The sequence below is a fragment of the Globicephala melas genome, chromosome 5 (assembly GCF_963455315.2).
Source record: "Globicephala melas chromosome 5, mGloMel1.2, whole genome shotgun sequence".
NCBI classification, from domain to species: domain Eukaryota; kingdom Metazoa; phylum Chordata; class Mammalia; order Artiodactyla; family Delphinidae; genus Globicephala; species Globicephala melas.
In genome coordinates, this window is record NC_083318.1 from 132,601,989 (window position 1) to 132,623,892 (window position 21,904).

Consider the following 21,904-nt stretch of genomic DNA (forward strand, 5'->3'; position numbering starts at 1 on the left):
AGAGGCCTTCACTTTAGATCGCGATCTGCCTTTCCAGTCTCTTCTCTTATCGCTTCCCTTCCCTCTTCCTCTCTTCCAAATGCTTTGGTGACAACAGATTTTGAACATCATACCTTAATGCACCACAAACAATTCCATACATCTACTCCTTTGTTCCCTCGGCCTAGAATGTGCTTCTCCCCTGTTTTCTTTTTCACTCTCCAAGGTCCACCTATGTCGTCCAGTACTTCCTCCACTTAGCTGTTAAGTTAGCCAGTGTTCCGAAGTTATATGACCTAAGTTCATGAGTTTGATTTCATTAGGATTTTTGGTGGCAAGGAGAAAAGATGTCAGAAAGGTGGGTGTATTGTAAGGATACAGGTGGCAATTAAGAGGCATCCAAGAAGGCCTGATAGGCAATAGGAGAGTCAGGATCCAAGCATGAGAGCAAGCATGAGAGCAAGAGGGTTACGATCTTTCCCCCCAGCATCAGGAGTTCAATCATTTTCAGTTTTGTGCTCCACCATTAATGGACTTAAGCTTTCTCCTTATTCCTGCTTCTCTGTATTTTCCCGTCTGTTTTTGTTCAGATCATTCTGACATCTCTCTCCCTAAATATCCAAATTTACAGAGAGGGAAAATCAGATTAGACCCCAAGCCACCATCATTGTTCAGGCAGAGCCTTTGCAACACGCCTCCTCTGAGGCTGCTGGCCGACTTCCCTTGGGTTGGGCGCTCATCCCACACCATCACCTGTGGTGAGGCGGGCCATTGGAGTGGCTAGAACCTGGTCACCTATGTCTCAAGCAACCAGGAGGTCTGTGCAAGGGCAGTTCTCCTCTGAAGACGCTGTAGGTTGGTAGGAATCTGTGGGTTAATAAAGCCAGGTAAGTAATCCAGAGAGTCAGAGAACCCAAATGTAGGTGTGCAGATGGGCTACTTCAGAATCTCCTGGGATCCTTTTTAAAATACAGAACTTGGGGTTCACTCCAGATCTACTGAATTAAAATCTGAAGGGAGAGGCTTAGAGAACTATATATATTTTATCTCTGCAAGAGACCATAGCTTTGACATTATGAGGGAACAGAGCTATGTGAAGGATAGGAAGGGTCAGACTGAAGGTTAGGAAGTTTTCTTGATTCTCTGAATGAATTTGTAGGGGGATTTTGATTTGCTCTAGTGGCAGTGTGTGTGAAAACACATTTGAAAAGTGGAAGTGCTGAGGTGAGGTAGTTTCCTTCAAAGAAATACACTGTGAGGAATGTGTATCTCTGTAGTTTCCAGAGTTTACACTTATGACTGTCAGAGAGACCAGGAAGAACTAATGTTAAACCCAAACACCGTGAACTTTCCACATGGCCTTATACAAAAGCTGAGAGTTTGCTTCCTTTTTTTAACCTTATCTATAACAGGTATATTTAGTGAAATAGCATAAGCAACACGCAAAGTAACTTTATCAAAATGCTGCCTGAAGTATAAATAAAATTAAATTTTCAGGAAATAATTTAAGAAAATCTTTTGTTTTAATGGGAGAAAGCTAATAGACTATTTTGCAGTGCGTTAAAGGAAGAGTTGTTTCATATAAATATATCCTAAAAATTGACATCACTATAAAAAATAAGCACATACTTCTTCTGGATATTATTATCTTTATTACAAAACAAATATTTTATGTTGAGGTAACATTTCAAAGGGTATTTGGCAAAAATCAGTTGAATTCTATACACACAATTTTGCTACGTGCGACCCAGGCAAAGGACTCTGAGAACAGTTTTTCTAACATTGCACATAGACTGGTCTTAGAAAAAAGTAAGCTGAAAGTTGTCTATTTAAAGAGGAATTTTCTTTTTCACTCTTCCCAAACCATTCCTCCATATCATCACCAGTGGGCAGGGAGGTGATGCTCACTGGAGCACCACAAAAAACATTGAAAAGTATAAATTAATTGAAAAAAAAGTTTTGCTTATCCAAAACACCTCACCATGCCATAATTTGAAAGTGCTTTCACAAACTAAATATTTATTCATACAGGATTTTCTATTGCCTGTACCAAGAATAAATAGAACTGTCTTTTCTTAAATGGAGAAATCCTATGCAGTGCTCCAAGTCCAGTGTCTTTTCTGCTGTGAAGCCTTCTCCGATTCTCTAAGGCAAAGTTGGTCCCCGCTCTGTGCTCCCATGTGTTCTGTGCACACCTGTGTTATAGGACTCACCTCATTGGATAGTAGTAATTCTTGCTTCTGTCCTACGTATCCCTCTTTCGCTTTATTTATCCCTCCATAAGCTCCTCAGGAGCAAGAAATAAGTCTTAACTTCTTTATATCCCCAGCACCTGGCACAGTGCCTGGTACCTCACAGAATCTCAGTAACGGTGTGTTAGGTTAATGAGTTAGGAACTATTTCAGCTGTGAAGCTATAATGCACATCTTTCCTTGCGTCAGGTCTCATTGAGGGTATTCTAGTGAAATTCCCCATTATTGAAACCTCTATGGTTTGGTGACATCCTAGAAAGAAGTATAAGGTCCAGTATTTCCTTTCATAAAGGAGTGGTCTCTGGTTATTCTTCTGATACAAACATCAATAAATTACAGTTCTCATGATTTCCCTAGTCTCCAACCCCCAAGACACGTGTCTGTGAGAGGCACTCAGGAACGCCCGTGCTAGTAGCCGTCTTGGCAGTCATTGTCGTCCTGATCTCCGATGGGTTTGTTGTGATAAGCATCGACTGTCAACCTTCTGCTTTCTATCTCGGTGTTTCTGGACTGGATGTCTTCCTCGCTGCTTGATGTGCTCTCAGTTGAGTCGCTCTCTTCTTCTGATTTGCTGCTGTCCTGGGAATCGCTGCTCTGCTCCTCCTCAGACGGGCTGTCCTCCTGGCTTTCCCGGCTCTGGCTCTCTGTCGAGGCGCTGGGAGACCAGGGCTCCTCCTGGCTGGAACTGTTCTCCTCTTCGGTGGACTCCGGGCTTTCCTCCGAGGATCTGAGGCTCTCACTGGATTCGCTGTCGGTTTGCCCCTCTCTGGATCTGCTCTCTGAACTGGAGGGTTTATCCGAGCTGTCCTCATCACTGGAGTCACTGGAGTCCTGATCTTCTGAGTGACTGGTAACGTTATTGGGGTTGTCACCCCTGGACTCACGCACGACCTCTTCCTGAGATTCACTACTGCTTTCTTGAGAAGGCAGGTCACCCTCTTCACTGGACTCACTGCTGGGGTCTTGGACGTCCTGACTGTCTTCTGGGGACTGACCCTCCTCGCTCTCTCGTTGAGATTCACTCTCGCTGTGTTCCCTGGATGGGCTGAGACCAGCTTCTTTGGAGTCGGGGTAGTCTGCGGAGTCACTCTTGCTTTCTTCCATGGTGTTGCTATCATGAAGCTCACCTCTGCCATCTTCCTCCGAGATGCGAGACATTCTGAAAAATTTCCTACTGGGATACCCCACTGACGGGCTTTCACCGGAACCCTGAGTCCTTGCTTGCCCATTGCTCCCTTTCGAATCTTTTGACTTGATGCTGGCCCTGCTTATTCTTGAATTGCTTCTCTCGCTCCTGAAGGTGTTGGGGTCCTCACTCTGCATTCCTTCATCGTCAAACTCAGAGCCGTCCCCGTGGCTACCGACTCCCTCACTGTCGCCTCCCACCCACTGCTCTGCACTCTCGCTGCCTGGAGTGGAGTCACGTCCCTCAGGCCTGCTGTGCCCCTCGTCCTCACTGGCAAAGTCCCTGCTCTCACTGGTGGTGTCTTGAGCACTGTCTTCCCCCCGTGGGACACCATCCTCCGTGGACTGTGTGCTGTCAGTGGGGTCCTCACCGCTTCCGAGTCTGGAGTTCCCTCCTCGCCTCTCTTCGGGTCCTGGGCCATTGTCATCATCAGCTGAGGTGTCATCTCCGCTCTCGTCTTCATCATCATCTTTATCATCTCCTTCTTTTCCTCCGCTCCTAGAAAGGCCACCAGCTGGTCTATGAATGGATTGCGGATCATCAAGGCCCAGGCCCTCCTCTGATTCAGTGCTGTCACTGGGGTCTTCATTTACCTGGAGTTTGGGGTTAACAGACATGGTTAGGACCCCAGGAGCTGCTCTCAAGGGTGTTATTTAAGGCCCATCTAGGCTCTGTTTGCTTTCTTCTTCCTATGTCCCTCATCAGAGCCATTGAGCCAATTTTACGGCTCAATAATGTTTCAACCAGGGGTTAAAAAGGAAGGAAGAACAGTTGAAAGTCAAGTCGTTCCATTTTACATAGGCACAGTTCACTTAATGCTGCAAACATTTTCTCAAAAAGTTTTATAGAAATCACATTTATGGAACTCAATATTTAAGTGTGAGTCCTTAAAGGATACTTTCAGAGAATTTTTTGTAAATTAAAGAATTGGTTGGGCTTCCCTGGTGGCGCAGTGGTGGAGAGTCCGCCTGCCGATGCAGGGGACATGGGTTCGTGCCCCGGTCCAGGAAGATCCCATGTGCCGCAGAGTGGCTGGGCCCGTGAGCCATGGCCGCTGGGCCTGCGCCTCCGGAGCCTGTGCTCCACAACGGGAGAGGCCACAACAGTGAGAGGCCCGCGTACCGCAAAAAAAGAAAAAGAAAAAAAAAAAAGAATTGGTTTATAATACTCACTCACCAAGTTGTTTGGTTTAAAACACAGTTTTTTTAAAATATTGGGTGATTTTTAAAATGACTCAAGTTTTTTTTTCTAATCAACTCTGGGGGGAAAAATGTATTAGGGCAGGCAGATGAAACCTTTAGCTAAAATGAAAGTATAATATTGTAGTAAGGTATAAATCTCACCAAAACCATGTTTGTAACTCATTTGCACAGGCACAGAGTTGCCTGTGGAAGGCTTAGCTGAGGAACTGTAGCTAGTGTGACCACCAAGGCAGCTTAGTTCCAAGTGTGAGCTCAGAGAGGTGATCCCCAGAAGTAAAACCATTGGATGCTCTTCTCAGATAAGGAAGGATAGTGAATCTTCATTCATCACGCTCTGGAAAAATCTGCTCTACCATATCCTATGACAGAACATTCTTGCCAACTTCTTTTTTTTTCCCCACATGTCCCTACTCATCAGTGTCTGAGTTTCCAGTCAGTACTACCGGGTGATGACACCTCTTCCCATCGCTAGGGTGTACACTGATCCATTGGAACTGAGCATCTATTTAGTTTTCCTAACCTCGATAGGCACATACTGTACCCCTCCCAAGATGCTATCATCCTCTGAGAGCCCAGAGAACACTGAGGCAATACATCACAACGTCCCCAGAAAAGAGCATTTTCCCAATTCTACACTTATAAATCTGTAAAATATTCCTCTGACAATCTTTAGTAAATAGTGGTAAAAAGCCTAAATTCATTTTCCAACTGATTGAGTATAGAATGCAACATGGGTCAAAGTTTCAGGGAGAAACCTGGTTCCTAGAATGTCTGGAGCCGCTCGGGGTTGAGATTGGTCAAAATGCTAGGACAGAAGAGTGGGGAAGGGAGAGGGAAGGTGGGGACGGGAAAGAGGATAAGAAGAAGGAAGCTACCAAGTTTTCTATGAAAGTGATATAAGCTAAGTCAGCTTTTCTCTCTCCCAGGGCCACAGATGAGACTATTTTAAAGATGTCATTACTAAAGCAGCTGTCTCCTTAAAGGTTCCTCAGGGCGCTCCTATTCTCTCCTCCAACAGGATTCCGGGCCCAGAGGTGGTCTCCAGGCCCAGCAGGCATCTCACATTAACCAGAACTCTTTGCCCGATCTGAACTGCTCCAATTGTGAAACCAACATTTGAGATTTATGAGTGAGCTATTCCTCGTCTTCCAGAGTCTATGACCGTGTGTGTGTGTGTGTGCGCGTGTGTGTGTGTGTGTGTGTGTGTGTGTGTGTGTTCTCTTTAACTAGAGGGACATTTAGGGCCACATGTCTATCATCTGGCCCCAGTGATAAATATGGAATGAAGGGCATGTCTACCTCTGAATTCTCCCACTCATTTTTCCCTTCCTATTTTATGGGGCGATTTAGCCAGCATAACCAAAGGTTAGAAAATATTATATTTAGAACGGTCACTAGGTAATTTAATATAACATCATTTCCTTTGATTCCTAAGTAGCCTGGAAAGTTAAGAAAGGTTTGTTTAATTACCTGTTCCTTTGAGCTAACTTTACTTTCTTCTGATGACTCACTTCTCTCCTAAAAAGAAAAAGAAATGTTTATTTTTCATGTTCGTAATTGATGAATAAAGATAAAAATAGGACACACATCCATCGCTTGTGGTTTGGATTTACTACTTTCCAAACGGCCTGAGATGATGATAAGAGTGTGAAAGTGATTTCATGAGATGTTTATGATAAAAAATCAATGAGATAGTTACCAAAGGTGGTGTTGGTGTCTGAGCCAAAAGACCCTGTAAAAAAGGAAGGAAGACAAGTTACTCTTTCACAGATGGATCATATCATTGAAAACATTTAGGATAATTTTAGGTTTTTTAGTATATTGATATCTATTTTGTATTCACATGAATATTAATGCTATTTTATAATGAAATGGCTAAACAATGAATGTCAGATGACCAGTGGCCTGAAAAGACCTTGTGATATAAAAAACCTAGAAGATTTTTGTATTTCCAACACTTAGACAAAAATACAACTTCTTTGAAGAAAAATATACAACCTAGAGGAAATGTAAGAGAGGAGAAACAGCGCTGGAACTCACAAACCCAGATTTAAGTCTCAGTTAGCTCCTTGGCTTGGGTTTTAGCCCTGAAAACTGTCTTGATGCTAGCGCTGAAATTCATGTGTTCCAGGAAACATCTAGTCTCAGGTAAACTGCGACGGTTGGTCACTCTACGTGAATTTGCACAATTCACTTCACCTATCTGATGTCAGTTTCTTATTTGTAAATTAAGAATATTAACAACCACTGCGCTTATTGTACATGGTTGCTGTGAGGATGAAATTGGCTAATGCCTAAGCATCTTGAAAAGCATTCAATATGATATAAGCTGAAGAAGTGATCCATTTTGAGAACATCTACTTTATAAAATTCAATAGCGGACAAAACTGAATTGAAAAAGCCATTAAACCTTTCTTGAGTCACATAAGATCACCAAAATAACACATGCTAAATCTGAAACTTAGTCATAGTTCTGATTTATTTCACTTTCTTTAATCTGATGAGAACTCTAAGAATGCCTGTACCACCTCTGGTGCCCTCTCCCCATCTACTCTCCCCCTCGCCTTGAACATGACCAAATCCCAAATCCCATGTGGCTCAAAGCCACTGAGCAATGGGTATGAAGACCCAGGGTGCAGAGTAGAGCAGAGAGTAGCTGCTGTCAGCATGTCTTCAACAAGCCTCTCAGCAATGCTGGGCTGGGATAGCTCCTAGAGGAAGGACCTATCATCACTTAAAGTCTTTGCCCTGTGACACTGCAGCAGGCACCATAGCAGACTCTACCCCAGTCACTTAGCATCTGGAATTAGGAATGGAAGGGAGTGAGACATTGGTATTTTTCTCCTGCCAAGGCTAGACTTGAGAACACAGTGTGTTTGGGGAACTCAGGCTGAATGAAAGAAGGGATCCACAGCAGCTGCTTTTAAATAAACCAGCCTAAGGATATTCCTGATGAAAGTTCATGTAAGAAATCCTGCAATATCTATTCCAGCCTCAAGCAGGGGCAGGACCCCATCTCAGGCCTCTGACATTATCTGGCCATCACTAATATCATTGTGCCCTAGCTGTGTCATACCTAAAAGCCAGCAGGAAACAAGGTAATGAAAAAACATTCTGATTTAGGTTGAGATTTTAACCCTTACTCCTAGAGTCAGCCCTTCACATCCATGGGTTCCACATCCACGGATCCAGCCAAGCTCAGATCAAAAATATTGTTAAGAAAAGGAAGAAAGAAAGAATGCTCCAGAAGTTTCCAAAAGGCAAAACTTGTATTTGCTGCACTCCAGCAAATATTTACATTGTATTAGGTATTATAAGCAATATAGAGATGATTTGAAGTACACATGAGGATGTATGCAGGTTACATGCAAATACTACATCATTTTATATAAGGGTCTTGGGCATCCATGGATCTTGGTAACCGAGGGGGTCCTGGAACTAATTCCCTGCGGATACGGAGTGACAATTGTAGTTCCAATCTTGAAAATCTACTGACTTCCTAGACCTGACCCCTTCGAGGGATGTAACACCCCAGCAAAGAATATGAATTCTGGAGTCAGAGCGACCTGGGTTCAAAGTCTGGCTCTAACAGTAATTAACCACATAACCTAGACAGACTAGGTTACTCTCTGTGTCTCAACACAGAAAATACAACACCTAATTCACTAGGGGTACCGTGAAGATTGAGAAAGTTAATACATGCGAAACACACAGAACCGTGTCTGGCGGTGGTTGTTGAACTATTGAGAGTTAATAACGATTGGGTTATTTGGAGCCAACACTCAATAAACATTAGCTATCATTCCGAAGACTCTAGCATTCTCTCATTCTTCTTTCTCTTCTCACCTTCCGGGACTTGATCTCCTAACCTCCTGCCTACCAGACATCTGATAAAACAGACTTCTAGCCCGAATCCTTCAAGGACAATCTTGGTTCACTGTCATCCATCCCCTTGCGCTGCTATACAGACCCATCACAAAAATAATGCTAAAGGAGAAAATGCTTCCTCACCAAATTATACTATTAAGTTGGAGTTGAAGCATTATATGAACTACATTTTCTTATAAGAACTAGAAATTATAGCCCTTACTCCCTATATCTTAGGTTATTCATGTGTTCATTAAGTCAGTAGTAGTTTCCACATTTGCAGTGAAGCCATCTTGGTTATACTAATAACATATTAAAATAAAAATATTTCAAAAAAATCTTTTCTACTCACCTTCCATTCTTCAGAACTCTTAGATTCAGTATTTTGATACCTGGCTACCTAGAAAATTCAGCACAAGTGGTCGGCCCACAGAAATTTCCAAAGCAGCAGCTATTAGCACTTCACATACTTAGGAGGAGTATTAGTCAAATTTTAGCACGCATCAGAATCACCGGGAGGCCTTGTTAAAACACAGATAGCTGTGCCCTATCCCTGGAGAGTCTGGTTTAGTAGGTCTGATGGAGGACCTAGGAACTTACATTTCTAACAAGGTCTTAGTTGGTGCTACTGGTCTGGGGAATGACGCTTTGAGAACCACTCTTATGAGGAAGAAACATGAGCAGCCTAACTATACGAACGGCAAGTGAACAGAACAAGGAATTATTCGGATGATATTTTAAAGAAAAGAGCTTCCTAAGAAGCTACATTTTCATCTAACTGGAACATACACAGCCACTTTGGCTTATAGCCAATGCAATTTGTGCAGTTTTAGGTATAAACAGTTTTTTTTTCCCATGCATCCCTACCCTGATACTTACTGGGAGAGCACAGGACAATCCCCACAAGAACATAAGCAGGATGCTGGTCCTCATTGCTGGGTATGTCACCTCTACCTGTGATGAAAGACAGAAGATGCTTTTCTCCACCCTCAAGAAACATAGAAGCTTCAATTTTTTAACACCTTCTTTCTATTAAAAAAAAAATAAACTCATCCAAATATCCATCAACTGAAGAATGGATAAACAAAATGCACTATATCCATACAGTGGAGTATTATTCAGCCATGAAAAGGAATGGAGTGCTGATACATGCTACAAAGTAGAGGAACCTTGCAAACATTATACTGAATGAAAGAAGCCAGACACAAAAGACCACATATTGTATGATTCCATTCATATGAAAAATCCACAATAGGCAAATCTATAGAGACAGAAAGTAAGTGTTTGCCTCGGGCTGGAGGAGATGAGCTGTTGGGGTGACAACTAAGGGGTGAATTTTGAACATAATGAAAATGTTCTAAAGCTGACTTTGGTGAAGGTGGAATAACTCTTGTGAATGTATGAAAAACCATTGAACGGTAGACTTCAAATGGGTGAGGTATACGATGTGTGAATTATATCTCAATAAAGCTGTTTTTAAAAAACCTCACTCCGAAGAGATAAATTGAAAACTTTTCAATGAGGAGCTCTGTAAACACTTCTTCACTAACACATAAACTATGACAAATGGAGGAAAAGTTAAGAAAAAGCAATAGAGAAATTTCTGACCATTCACTTTTTTTCTTTTTAACATCTTTATTGGAGTATAATTGCTTTACAGTGGTGTGTTAGTTTCTGCTTTATAACAAAGTGAATCAGCTATACATATATCCACATATCCCCTCCCTCTTGCGTCTCCCTCCCACCCTCCCTATCCCACCCCCTCTAGGTGGTCACAAAGCACCGAGCTGATCTCCCAGTGCTATGCGGCTGCTTCCCACTAGCTATCTAATGTGGCAGAATGGACTGGCAAATATCTTCCGACCAAAAAACTACATTTATTGATACCATTCATACCATTGATACCATTGATAGGTGGTGGGCATTTGTCTTCACACACACACACAGGGCTCCTCATTCACATTTATAACCACATAATAACGTCTAGACAAAATAGCTTGGTTTTGCATTTTTTCTTCATCTTCAAGAGATGCATTATGGCAGGCTTCATATTACAGCTCCAGAAAGCATTTAATATCCTCTGTGCTACTTTTAGTCATACATTATACATGATTATGCTAATTTTTTAAAGTGTCATTCACAATACTGAAGGATTCAGAGAAGATTAGAGGTTTGGGATACACTTGTGAATCACACTGAGAGAAACCTGCCAAATCAAACTGTATTTTCCTGGAGGGTGGCTTCATTTCACACTTCAAGAACTGGTGGTTTGGAAAACAATTTGTTCTATATCTAAAAATAGATGTCCTAGATGCTAATGTAAAAAGTTATTGAAATGATTTAAAAGGAAAATAATTTGCCCTGCACTCGTAAGCCCTGGGGCTGTCCTAACAGACTGGTCAGATGGACATCCGTATACTCTGCGGAAAATCCTGCTGGCTGATTTCAGACCTCACTTTTGCTGATTTGTGTCTTTAAATGTTAAATATATACTATGCCAATGACAAAAGATCTAAGCCAGAGATCCCCAACCTTGGTTGTATATCAGTATCACCTGGGGAGATTTAAAGCAATACCAGTGCACAAACCCACCACGGGGTAATAAATCAGTTCACTGGGGGTGGGAACAAGCATGGGTTTGTTTTTAAGGTGCTCCAAATGATTTTAACCTCTGATCTAGGAAATAATAGTACCTTGCTCAATAATGTCTGAATACACTGAATAATGACTGAAACATTGGGCTCAGGAAGTCACCTAATCTTATTTTTAAAATTTATTCAAGAAAACAGTAGAAATCCTAAGATAAGGAGACTGAGAAGGTTCCTCATTTCTACCTTCATAAAGCTCAAATGGTCCAATAGAGCCTCTCTTTTATCTTGAGTGTTATTCCTCGTCAACACAGCTATTCTTTGTGTTATTTTCTTTATTCTAATTAGCATACTTCATATCAGTCCTTGTGTGTTGATATTATTTTTATTTCTTTTTCAAATCTTTCCCCTAATATCAACAGAGAAAACATATGAAAATGTTCAGCTGCCCCTAAAACGAGCCTAATTAAACAGATATTACTTCTGAAGGGAACCAGAATATCCCATCCCAAAATATGCCTCTTTGACATAAAAATTATTTTGAGCTGAAGGCACTCAAGAGACTGCAGATGCAAGAAGGGTGCTCTGATCTTCCTTCTTTTTCCCGGAAGTGGGAGATGATAAATCTCCCACGTGAAATGTGCCCTCCCTCTCTTAGGAGGAGGGAAGACATTCTCATCACCAGAGATGGAGTCAAGGCTGAGGGAAGTCCATGCAAAGAAATCTTGTTAAACTAACCTGATCTTCCTGGTTACTTCTCCACAATCTACTGCCCCTGTGTCTTGTCAATCCTTCACAAATGTACTGTTTCTTTGCCTAAAAGGTGTAAAAGCTTCCACTCCGGTCACTTCTTCACGTCCTCATTCTCTTGTGAAGGTGCGCACATACATGTAAAAATTTTAACAAAACGTGTATGCTTTTCTCCTGTTCCTCTGTCTTATGCCAGTTTAATTCTTAGGCTCAGCCAGAGACCCCAAGAGGACAGAGGAAATCTTTTCCTCCCCTACACTTCCCTTTAGTTCCCGTAATCAAAACATTTTCTTTTAAGTTCTCAGGTTCATTGCTTAAGGAAAGGAAAGTTTCTCCCAAATACGACACTCTCAAAATAACTGTGTACCGCAGGTTTTGGCTTCATAGGTCATGAGGTGGCTCACCATTTTCATTTTCAAAGTGAAATTTGAATAGAGTGATAATCTCATGGTGCTCTAAAAGCCAGCAAATGTTCCAAGAAGTCAACAAATATTGTTCTCCTCTTGTATTTTCTTTTGTTTCTCGCTTATCTAAATAACAAAAAAAAAAAAATGCTCTACACCAATGAATGTTGTGTGTTTTATGAAGGAAGTGTGTGCTTCCAGTGCTCAGTTTCTCAGGGGTGTAATATTATGAAACATAAGGAAGATGCAGTAACTCGCTCGTGCTTCTAGAAATAACATTTAGCACCCCGACTCAAAGTCATAATTTTCCAAGTGGAAGTCTGGCAAACTAAAATAAAATACAGCCTGAGGTCCCGAGAGAGCCGGTGTTGCCAACCATAGAACAGAGTCTGCTATCAAGCATTACAGAAAGTCAGAGCTCAAGCACTATACGTGTTAGGTTCTCAATTAGTATTTTTGATAAGAATAATTATACTTGTGTGAAGTGTATTCCAAACGAGAGCTCCAAACTTTCATAAGCGTTTTACCTACCACCCCAAAAAGAGTAGAAGCAGATACGCAGTAGCCCTATTCTGAGTCATAAATGAGCAAAATGGCTACAAGCCTAAAAGATGAGACCAGAACCCTACGTTCTTCTTCAGTGATTGGTAAATGTCATTTCTACATCGCACGTGCTGTCATGCTACAATGAGAACATGTAACAAAAGGACATCAACAACCTCAATTTGAGTTCCACCTGTATGGAAGGTAGTGTGTGTATCAGAGCTTTTCAACCTTTATGAGTTGTTCTCCCGGAATTGAAAAATCCAGATTGCTTGGGGTCTGGAGAAGTGGACTGCAGTCCCTTCTCTCTCTGGCCACCCTCAAGTGTAGCCAGAACTTCTTTGTGCTCTCAAGTAAGAGACCTTGTTCCAGACCTTCCTCAGAGTCAATATTCACTTTTAAAGTATATATTTTCTTTTATGTAAATAAAGATGAAAGAGGTAGGCTAAAGAAACGAAATGAAAGACTTGAAAAATCATAAGTTCAATGTATCATGCTTAGTTTGCTTATTTTTGACCTCATGTTGTCATCCTTAATAATACTTATGAATAATGTATCCATTTATTAGCAGTCAATAAATAGCTGTTGAGAACATCCTGTGTGCCAGGCACTGTTCTAGGTGCTTGAGTATTCAACAATGTGTGATAATGATAATATGCTTGTCTAAACAAAAGCAAAATTACCCAGAACCCAACTAGCCAGAACCTCCATTAGCTAGAATTTGTTTCTTTATTACTCTTCGAAAATAAAGTGGAATTTGGCCAGGACATGAATTCTATCACGAATTCAGAAAACCAAATAAATAAATAAATAAAAATTTCCTTGAGGATATGGGGAGGGGGAAGGGTAAGCTGGGACAAAGCGAGAGAGAGGCATGGACATATATACACTACCAAACGTAAGGTAGGTAGCTAGCGGGAAGCAGCCGCATAGCACAGGGAGATCGGCTCGGTGCTTTGTGACCGCCTGGAGGGGTGGGATAGGGAGGGTGGGAGGGAGGGAGATGCAAGAGGGAGGGGATATGGGGATATATGTATATGTATAGCTGGTTCACTTTGTTATAAAGCAGAAACTAACACACCATTGTAAAGCAATTATACTCCAATAAAGATGTAAAAAAAAAAAAAAAATTCCAAACATTCCAATTGTAATTGTCTCGAGGTCAGTTATAATCAATCCCATGTTATATGCTTTCAACCACAGTAAAATAACACCTAGGTGTCCCCAAATTAAAGATAGATGTGGGAGGACACACGGCATCTGAGACGCATTGGTCCACATCACCATTTGGGGGATTTCTTGCGGACTAATACCCAATAGAAAATTGTTTGTTTGTTTAAATATTTTAACCAACCAGATCGAAGTAGCATAGTCTACTTGGCCCTCAGTTAAACAGAAAGTATGGCTCACCAGAACTTATAGCTCTTGAAGAAGAGGAGTGCCTGAAGTGTTGCTATTACACGTGGGATCTTCTAGATGTCATGCAGAAAGCATTGCATGACCACAGCTCCCACTCTGCTGTGGAAGACACACACTTCTGATACAGATGAAGAAGTGGAATAAATGCAGCAAATAAAAATACACGTGGGCAGGGGTATATATACGCCTAAGTCTTCTACACTAGGAAAGGTTTTTTAAAAGACAGTTATATTCAACATTTACTGACCTCTGACTGTTTGCAAGGCATCATGCTAACATGAAGACCCAGCCAGACAATAGAAAAGCAGTATAATTATCCCAGCCATGGTTTGTTTCAGTAGTCTTAGCATCTCCTTTCAGCTACTCAGTTCATAAGGAATACTATTGGATGAATAGCATTATCTGATTTTCAACTTAAGGGACCATATTTAGAAAGTTCTGCCAGTCTAGTTTACATTCTTTTATAACATCTTGTAGGCCATGAGCATACCTATATCCATAAAATCTAAATGTAAAAGCTGTATTTGTTTTGATAATTAAAGAAAAACTTCAGAATGACCTTCCATCTGCCTCCTAATTAGTAAAATTTCCCTTTCAGAATACCATGCAGAGATCTAATTAAAGTATTACTGAGAAGAACACCTGTCTCTATTGACTTAACCTGTCATTTTAAAGTCATTATTTACTGTGGCATAAACAACTGGAACAAAATGGAATCGTTTTTACCCAAGGCACAGCTCTCCCCAACTTTCTCTGCATGACATAATGCTGCTCAACACGTAGGCATACTTAATATTTTCCAAACAACACGGCAGAAGTCATTAAAAAAAATTAAACAATGAGAATGTCTTACCTTCTTCAGTTTCACAAAGACTTTGCCCCAAATGTCTCAACAATCAGGCTGATGTTCTCACAGAGGAAATCTGTGACAATGAAGCCACTCTTGTGTTGACGTTCTGAACACTTCTCTGATGGTGCAGGAATTTAAACTCTGCTTCGGCTCTTCCCAGCCAATCAGCTGCGGCCTGGGGGTGACTGACATCACAAGGTGTGACCGGGACTCCAGTACACCCACACTTCCTCCAGCTTACAGAAGCAGATTTTCCCTAAAAAGCTCTTGTGGTTCCCAAATGACTAGACTAGTTTCAATTAAATTGAAGATCTTCCTAAAGCTTTATTTTGATTTCTAAATATATGTCATTCACATCCATGCAGGCTTATGAGCATTATAAACAATGACAATGTCTTCCACCCACTTGCAGATCCCAGCAGACACAAGGATGGGAAAAGGAGAGTCAAGGAGTAGGTAGAAAGTTTCCTGTTAATGTACATTTCCAGGTTGCACATGAAGAACCTACTAAAATACTAGATTTGCCTAAATTGTTGGTGTTGAGAAGATGGGTTTCATTCTTGCCCTTTTCATCTTTTAACAACCTCCATTACTCATCTCCTTTTCCTCTCATCTCCCTACCCTCCTATACACACAAAGGTCCAAAATTCTTACTAATCTAACGAAGTAGCCCCTTACAGAATTCTGTGGTGATTGGAAATGTTAAAGTACCTCCCTAAGTAACTTTCATTTTTAATTGAAAATAATTTAAATCCAGCACTTCATGACTCCCCTCAACTGCCTGCCACATTTTGGTTTTAACGCTGGTGACTCTGAAATTAGTATTGGATTAAAAGAAAGACTAGTTGGGCAGCATCTGGAGAAACCAATTTCCAAGGGATTTTCTGCCATTCCTGAAAAAGTAATGAAATGAATAAAATGGTATTGACCAGGACTCTTCAGAGAGTGTGCTGAAAGTTGTGTAGGGAGTTGGAAATGAGGTGGGCAACTCCCAAGGAGCATGCTCAGGTAACAGTAGAAAGACCACTGGACAAATATTTAAAGAACAGAAGCCACCTGAATTTAACTTCCTCAAGAGTGGGGATGTTTCCTTTAATTCCTGGTGTATATTGTCCTAATATCTAGGTGCCTGGGTCATAATAAACATTCAATAAACAGTTTTATGAATGAATGAGTGGCTTTTAAATGGGCCAGACTATTAGCTTGCCTGCAGTACCCACGTGATTCACTCTGACTTTTTTTGAAAGAGTTATGATTGTTGGAAATTTTAATTGATGCTCCTACCAACCTGGTTCTGGAGAATTGGGGTGCCCGGCGTTATCCAGGAAACTAACATCTAACTCATGGGTTTTTAACTTTCTCACTGTGAACTGCGATGCGGTTGGGGCAGAAAATGTGGAGAGGAGAGTCTATTTTCATACAGGGCTGATTAACAGACCAAAGTTCATAGGCAGAAGCTGTAAATTCCCTATGTTCTGTTCTGGTTCTGAATTACATTTCCTGTTGGTTTCATAGGTCTTGACTGAGGTCTATCCTAGAAGAAACTTATAATCTAATGTCAGAGCGGATTCTGGGAAGGTTTTGGCAAAGGGTATTACAGGACGTTGTTTTAGGATCTCTCCAATTCCCACATAAAAACAGACAGAGCAACTAGATAACAAAACTGAAAACCATGGACAACATGTACAACAAAACTAAATGTTTTAGTTCTATTGTTGCCTTAAAAACCATTTCACTGGGCTTCCCTGGTGGCACAGTGGTTGAGGGTCCGCCTGCCGATGCAGGAGACACGAGTTCGTGTCCCAGTCCGGGAAGATCCCACACGCCGCGGAGCGGCTGGGCCCATGAGCCATGGCCACTGAGCCTGCGCATCCGGAGCCTGTGCTCCACAACGGGAGAGGCCACGACAGTGAGAGGCCCGCATATCGCAAAAAAAAAAAAAAAAAAAAAAAAAAAATTTCACTACTTTATATCTTAAAACAACAACTATTTTGTTATCTCTCATAGCTAGGACTGCAGTCTTCTGGGGACTCAATGAAACAGAATATTCAATATCGCTCTCATATGGTTGTTTCTGGGGAGCTGGAACGGTTATTCTGAGCACTTTAGTTCTCCCTCCCATGGCATCTCCTTGTGGCTTGGCCTTTTCACATGGTGGCTGGAGTCCAAGAGCTGCCTGAATGTCACTGTCTCCATATTCTAATGGCCAAATCAACCACAGGGCCATCTCAGATTCAGAAGGAGAAATCGTCTCTATCTTTTGATGTGAAGAGCAGAATGAATGTATAGGGAGCAGAGGAAATGTTGAGGCCATTTTAGAGATTGGTTACCACACTACATGACAGGTTGTAGCCACAAACTCCAAACAAAGTGGCTGAGGACAAGCCACCAACTGCCACAATTCCTACATCATCTGTGCAGGACTAAGCAGAGAGAAGCAGCAGGACAGCTGATGGACATGCGAACAAGAAACACCAACATAGTCAATAATCGTTGCTGGTAGGTGCGAAGGGAACATAATAAAATTTGAAGGATCTGGAGCAGTCTGGCCCCTAAAAATTCTGAAAACAGACACCACAGCTGCCTTCCAGGACAGACCCACGTAGAGGAGAAACTGCTGGGAGTGGAATAAAAATTGCACAGAATATGTAAAGTAGAGAAGGCACAAATAAGTGTGGGAGAGGGAAATGGATGCAGCAAGTCTTAGAAAGCAAGCTGCTATATTTTTTAACACAATATGAGAACCAGAGAAGAGGGTGAAAGCTACCCTGAGCTATATCTCCTTCCAAAAGTTGAGGAAAACCAATTTCATATAAAAACAGTGAAAAGCTATGAAGTTTAGATTAGAGCAGAAAACAAACAACCTTATAGACAATGAAAGCATGCTGAGAATATATCAAAATTGTGACGTTGTATTTTAAAAATAGCAAAAGACATTATGAAAATGGCACAGTAGATGAAAAACAATATAAATAGAAATTAGAATAATTCAGAAATTATTAAAGTCATGAAAATTTTGAAAGAAGAGAAAAATTTTGAAAATGAAGACTAAACTAAAAGGAACAAAAGAAGGAATAAACACAACAGATAATTCCTTAAGAGAACTAGAAGGCAAAATAAAAAGGAGGAAAATGTTTTAAATTTAAAAGAAATGAGGGGCGGACCTTCAAAATGGCAGAGGAGTAAGAAGTGGAGATCACCTTCCTCCCCACAAATACATCAAAAATACATCTACATGTGGAACAATTCCTACAGAACACCAACTGAACACTGACAGAAGACCTCAGACTTCCAAAAACGAAACGATTAAAATGTCCACAAAATTTCACACCCCCATGCTCTATAAAGCAAATCATGTGGCTGACAGGGTCTTGGTGCTCCAGCTGAGTGTCAGGCCTGAGGCTCTGAGGTGGGAGAGCCAAGATCAGGACATAGGTCCACCAGAGACCTCCAGGCTCCATGCAATATCAAACGGCAAAAGCTCTCCCAGAGATCTCCAACTCAATACTAAGACCCAGCTCCACTCAACAGCCAGCAAGCTACAGTGCTGTACACCCTATGCCAAACAACTAGCAAGACAAGGACAAAAACCCACCCATTAGCAGACAGGCTGCCTAAAATCATAATAGCGTCACAGTCACCCCAAAACACACCACCGGACTTGGTGCTCCCCGCCAGAAGGACAAGATCCAGCCTCATCCACCAGAACACAGGCACCAGTCCCCTCCACCAGGAAGCCTACACAACCCACTGAACCAACCTTAGCCACTGGGGGCAGTCACCAAAAACAATGAGAACTACAAACCTGCAGGCTGCAAAGAGGAGACCCCAAACACAGTAAGTGAAGCAAAATGAAAAGACAGAGAAACACACAGCGGATGAAGGAGCAAGGTAAAAACCCACCAAACCAAACAAATGAAGAGGAAATAGGCAGTCTACCTGGAAAAGAAATCACAGTAATGAGAGAAAAGATGATCCAAAATCTTGGAAATAAAATGGAGAAAATACAAGAAATGTTTAACAAGGAGAACTAAAGAGCAAACAATGATGTACAACACAATAAATGAAGTTAAAAATTCTCTAGAAAGAATCAGTAGCAGAATAACCAAAGCAGAAGAACGGATAAGTGGCCTGGAAGTTAAAATAGTGGAAATAACTACCACAGAGCAGAATAAAGAAAGAAGAATGAAAAGAATTGAGGACAGTCTCAGAGACCTCTGGGACAACATTAAACACACCAACATTCAAATTATAGGGTTCCCAGAAGAAGAAGAGAAAAAGAAAGAGACTGAGAAAATATTTGAAGAGATTATATTTGAAAACTTCCCTAATACGGGAAAGGAAATACTCAATTAAGTCCAGGAAGTGCAGAGAGTCCCACAGTGGATAAGTCCAAGGAGAAACATGCCAAGACACATATTAATCAAGCTATCAAAAATTAAATACAAAGAAAAAAATATTAAAAGCAGCAATGGAAAAACAACAAATAACGTACAAGGGAATCCCCATAAGATTAACAGTTGATCTTTCAGCATAAACTCTGCAAGCCAGAAGGGAGTGACAGGACATATTTAAAGTGATGAAAGGGAAAAAATTACAACCAAGATTACTCTACCCAGCAAAGATCTCATCCAGATTTGACGGAGAAATTAAAACCTTTACAGATAAGCAAAAGCTAAGACAATTCAGTACCACCAAACCAGCTTTACAACAAATGCTAAAGGAACTTCTCTAGACAGGAAACACAAGAGAAGGAAAAGACCTACAAAAACAAGTCCAAAACAATTAAGAAAATGGTAATAGGAGCATACATAACGATAATTACCTTAAACATAAATGGATTAAATGCTCCAACCAAAAGAGATAGACTGGCTGAATGGATACAAAAACAAGACCCATATATATGCTCTCTACAAGCGACCCACTTCAGACCCAGGGACACATACAGATTGAAGGTAAGGGGATGGAAAAAGATACTCCATGCAAATAGAAGTCATAAGAAAGCTGGAGTAGCAATTCTCATATCAGACAAAATAGACTTTAAAATAAAGACTATTACAACAGACAAAAAAGGATATTACATAATGATCGAGGGATCAATCCAAGAAGAAGATATAACAATTGTAAATATTTATGCACCCAACATAGGAGCATCTCAATACATAAGGCAAATGTTAACAGCCATAAAAGGGGAAATTGAAAATAATGCAATCATAGTAAGGGACTTTAACACCCCACTTTCACCAATGGACAGATCACCCAAAATGAAAATAAATAAGGAAACACAAGCTTTAAATGATACATTAAACAAAATGGAGTTAATTGATATTTACAGGGCATTCCATCCAAAAACAACAGAATACACTTTCTTCTCAAGTGTTCATGGAACATTCTCCAAGATAGATCACATCTTGGGTCACAAATCAATCCTTGGTAAATTTAAGAAAATTGAAATCATATCAAGTACCTTTTCTGACCACAACTCTATGAAACCAGATATCAATTACATGAAAAACTGTGTAAAAAATACAAACACATGGAGGCTAAACAATTCGCTAATAAATAACCAGGAGATCAATGAAGAAATCAAAGAGGAAATAAAAAGAAACCTAGAAACAAATGACAATGAAAGCATGAAGACCCAAAACCTATGGGATGCAGTAAAAGCAGTTTTAAGAAGGAAGTTTATAGCAATACAATCTTACCTCAAGAAACAAGAAAAATCTCAAATAAACAACCTAACCTTACACCTAAAGCAATTAGTGAAAGAAGAACAACAACAAAAAAAAACACCCCAAATTTAGCAGAAGGAAAGAAATCATAAAGATCAGATCAGAATTAAATGAAAAAGAAACGAAGGAAAAAATAGCAAAGATCAATAAAACTAAAAGCTGGTTCTTGAGAAGATAAACAACATTGATAAACCATTAGCCAGACTCATCAAGAAAAAAAGAGAGAAGACTCAAATCAACAGAATTAGAAATGAAAAAGAAGTAACAACTGACACTGTAGAAATACAAAGGATCATGAGAGATTACTACAAGCAGCTATATGCCAATAAAATGGACAACGTGAAAGAAATGCACAAATTCTTACAAAACCACAACATTCTGAGATGGAACCAGGAAGAAATAGAAAATATAAACAGACAAATCAGAAGCACTGAAATTGAAACTGTGATTAAAAATCTTCCAACAAACAAAAGTCCAGGACCAGATGGCTTCACAGGAAAATTCTATCAAACACTTAGATAAGAGCTAACAGCTATCCTTCTCAAACTCTTCCAAAATATAGCAGAGGGAGGAACACTCCCAAACTCATTCTACGAGGCCACCATCACCCTGATACCAAAACCAGACAAAGATGTCACAAAAAAAAGAAACCTACCGGCCAATATCACTGATGAACATAGATGCAAAAATCCTCAACAAAATACTAGCAAACAGAATCCAACAGCACATTAAAAGGATCATACACCATGATCAAGTGGGGTTTATCCCAGGAATGCAAGCATTCTTCAATATACGCAAATCAATCAACATGATACAGCATATTAACAACCATATGATCATCTCAATAGATGCAGAGAAAGCTTTCAACAAAATTCAACACCCATTTATGATAAAAACCCTCTAGAAAGTAGGCAGAGAGGGAACTTTCCTCAACATAATAAAGGTCATGTATGACAAACCCACAGCCAACATCGTCCTCAATGGTGAAAAGCTGAAAGCATTTCCACCAAAATCAGGAACAAGACAAGGTTGCCCACTCTCACCACTATTATTCAACATAGGTTTGGAAGTTTTAACCACAGCAATCAGAGAAGAAAAAGAAATAAAAGGAATACAAATCAGAAAAGAAGAA

General features: G+C 40.6%; 1 protein-coding gene and 1 long non-coding RNA gene across 5 annotated transcripts in view; one reads left to right on the forward strand and one right to left on the reverse strand.

Moving 5' to 3' along the window:
- LOC132597372 (uncharacterized) overlaps positions 1-21,904 on the forward strand; it is a 272,819-nt gene that overhangs the window by 205,081 nt on the left and 45,834 nt on the right. The window lies entirely within an intron of this gene.
- DMP1 (dentin matrix acidic phosphoprotein 1) lies at positions 1,620-16,919 on the reverse strand. 4 transcript variants are annotated; one of them, XM_060299833.1, is made up of 7 exons: positions 15,044-16,919; positions 14,182-14,286; positions 9,366-9,440; positions 8,839-8,886; positions 6,319-6,351; positions 6,090-6,137; positions 1,620-4,010 (listed from the first exon to the last, which is right to left on the reverse strand). In XM_060299833.1, the coding sequence occupies exons 3-7, from the start codon at positions 9,417-9,419 to the stop codon at positions 2,640-2,642; spliced, it is 1,554 nt and encodes a 517-aa protein (XP_060155816.1). In that variant the 5' UTR covers positions 9,420-9,440; positions 14,182-14,286; positions 15,044-16,919; the 3' UTR covers positions 1,620-2,639. The 4 variants fall into 4 exon arrangements, with proteins under 4 accessions (XP_060155816.1, XP_060155815.1, XP_060155817.1 ...); XM_060299832.1 differs by having other exon boundaries at positions 14,182-14,289; XM_060299834.1 differs by having other exon boundaries at positions 14,182-14,308.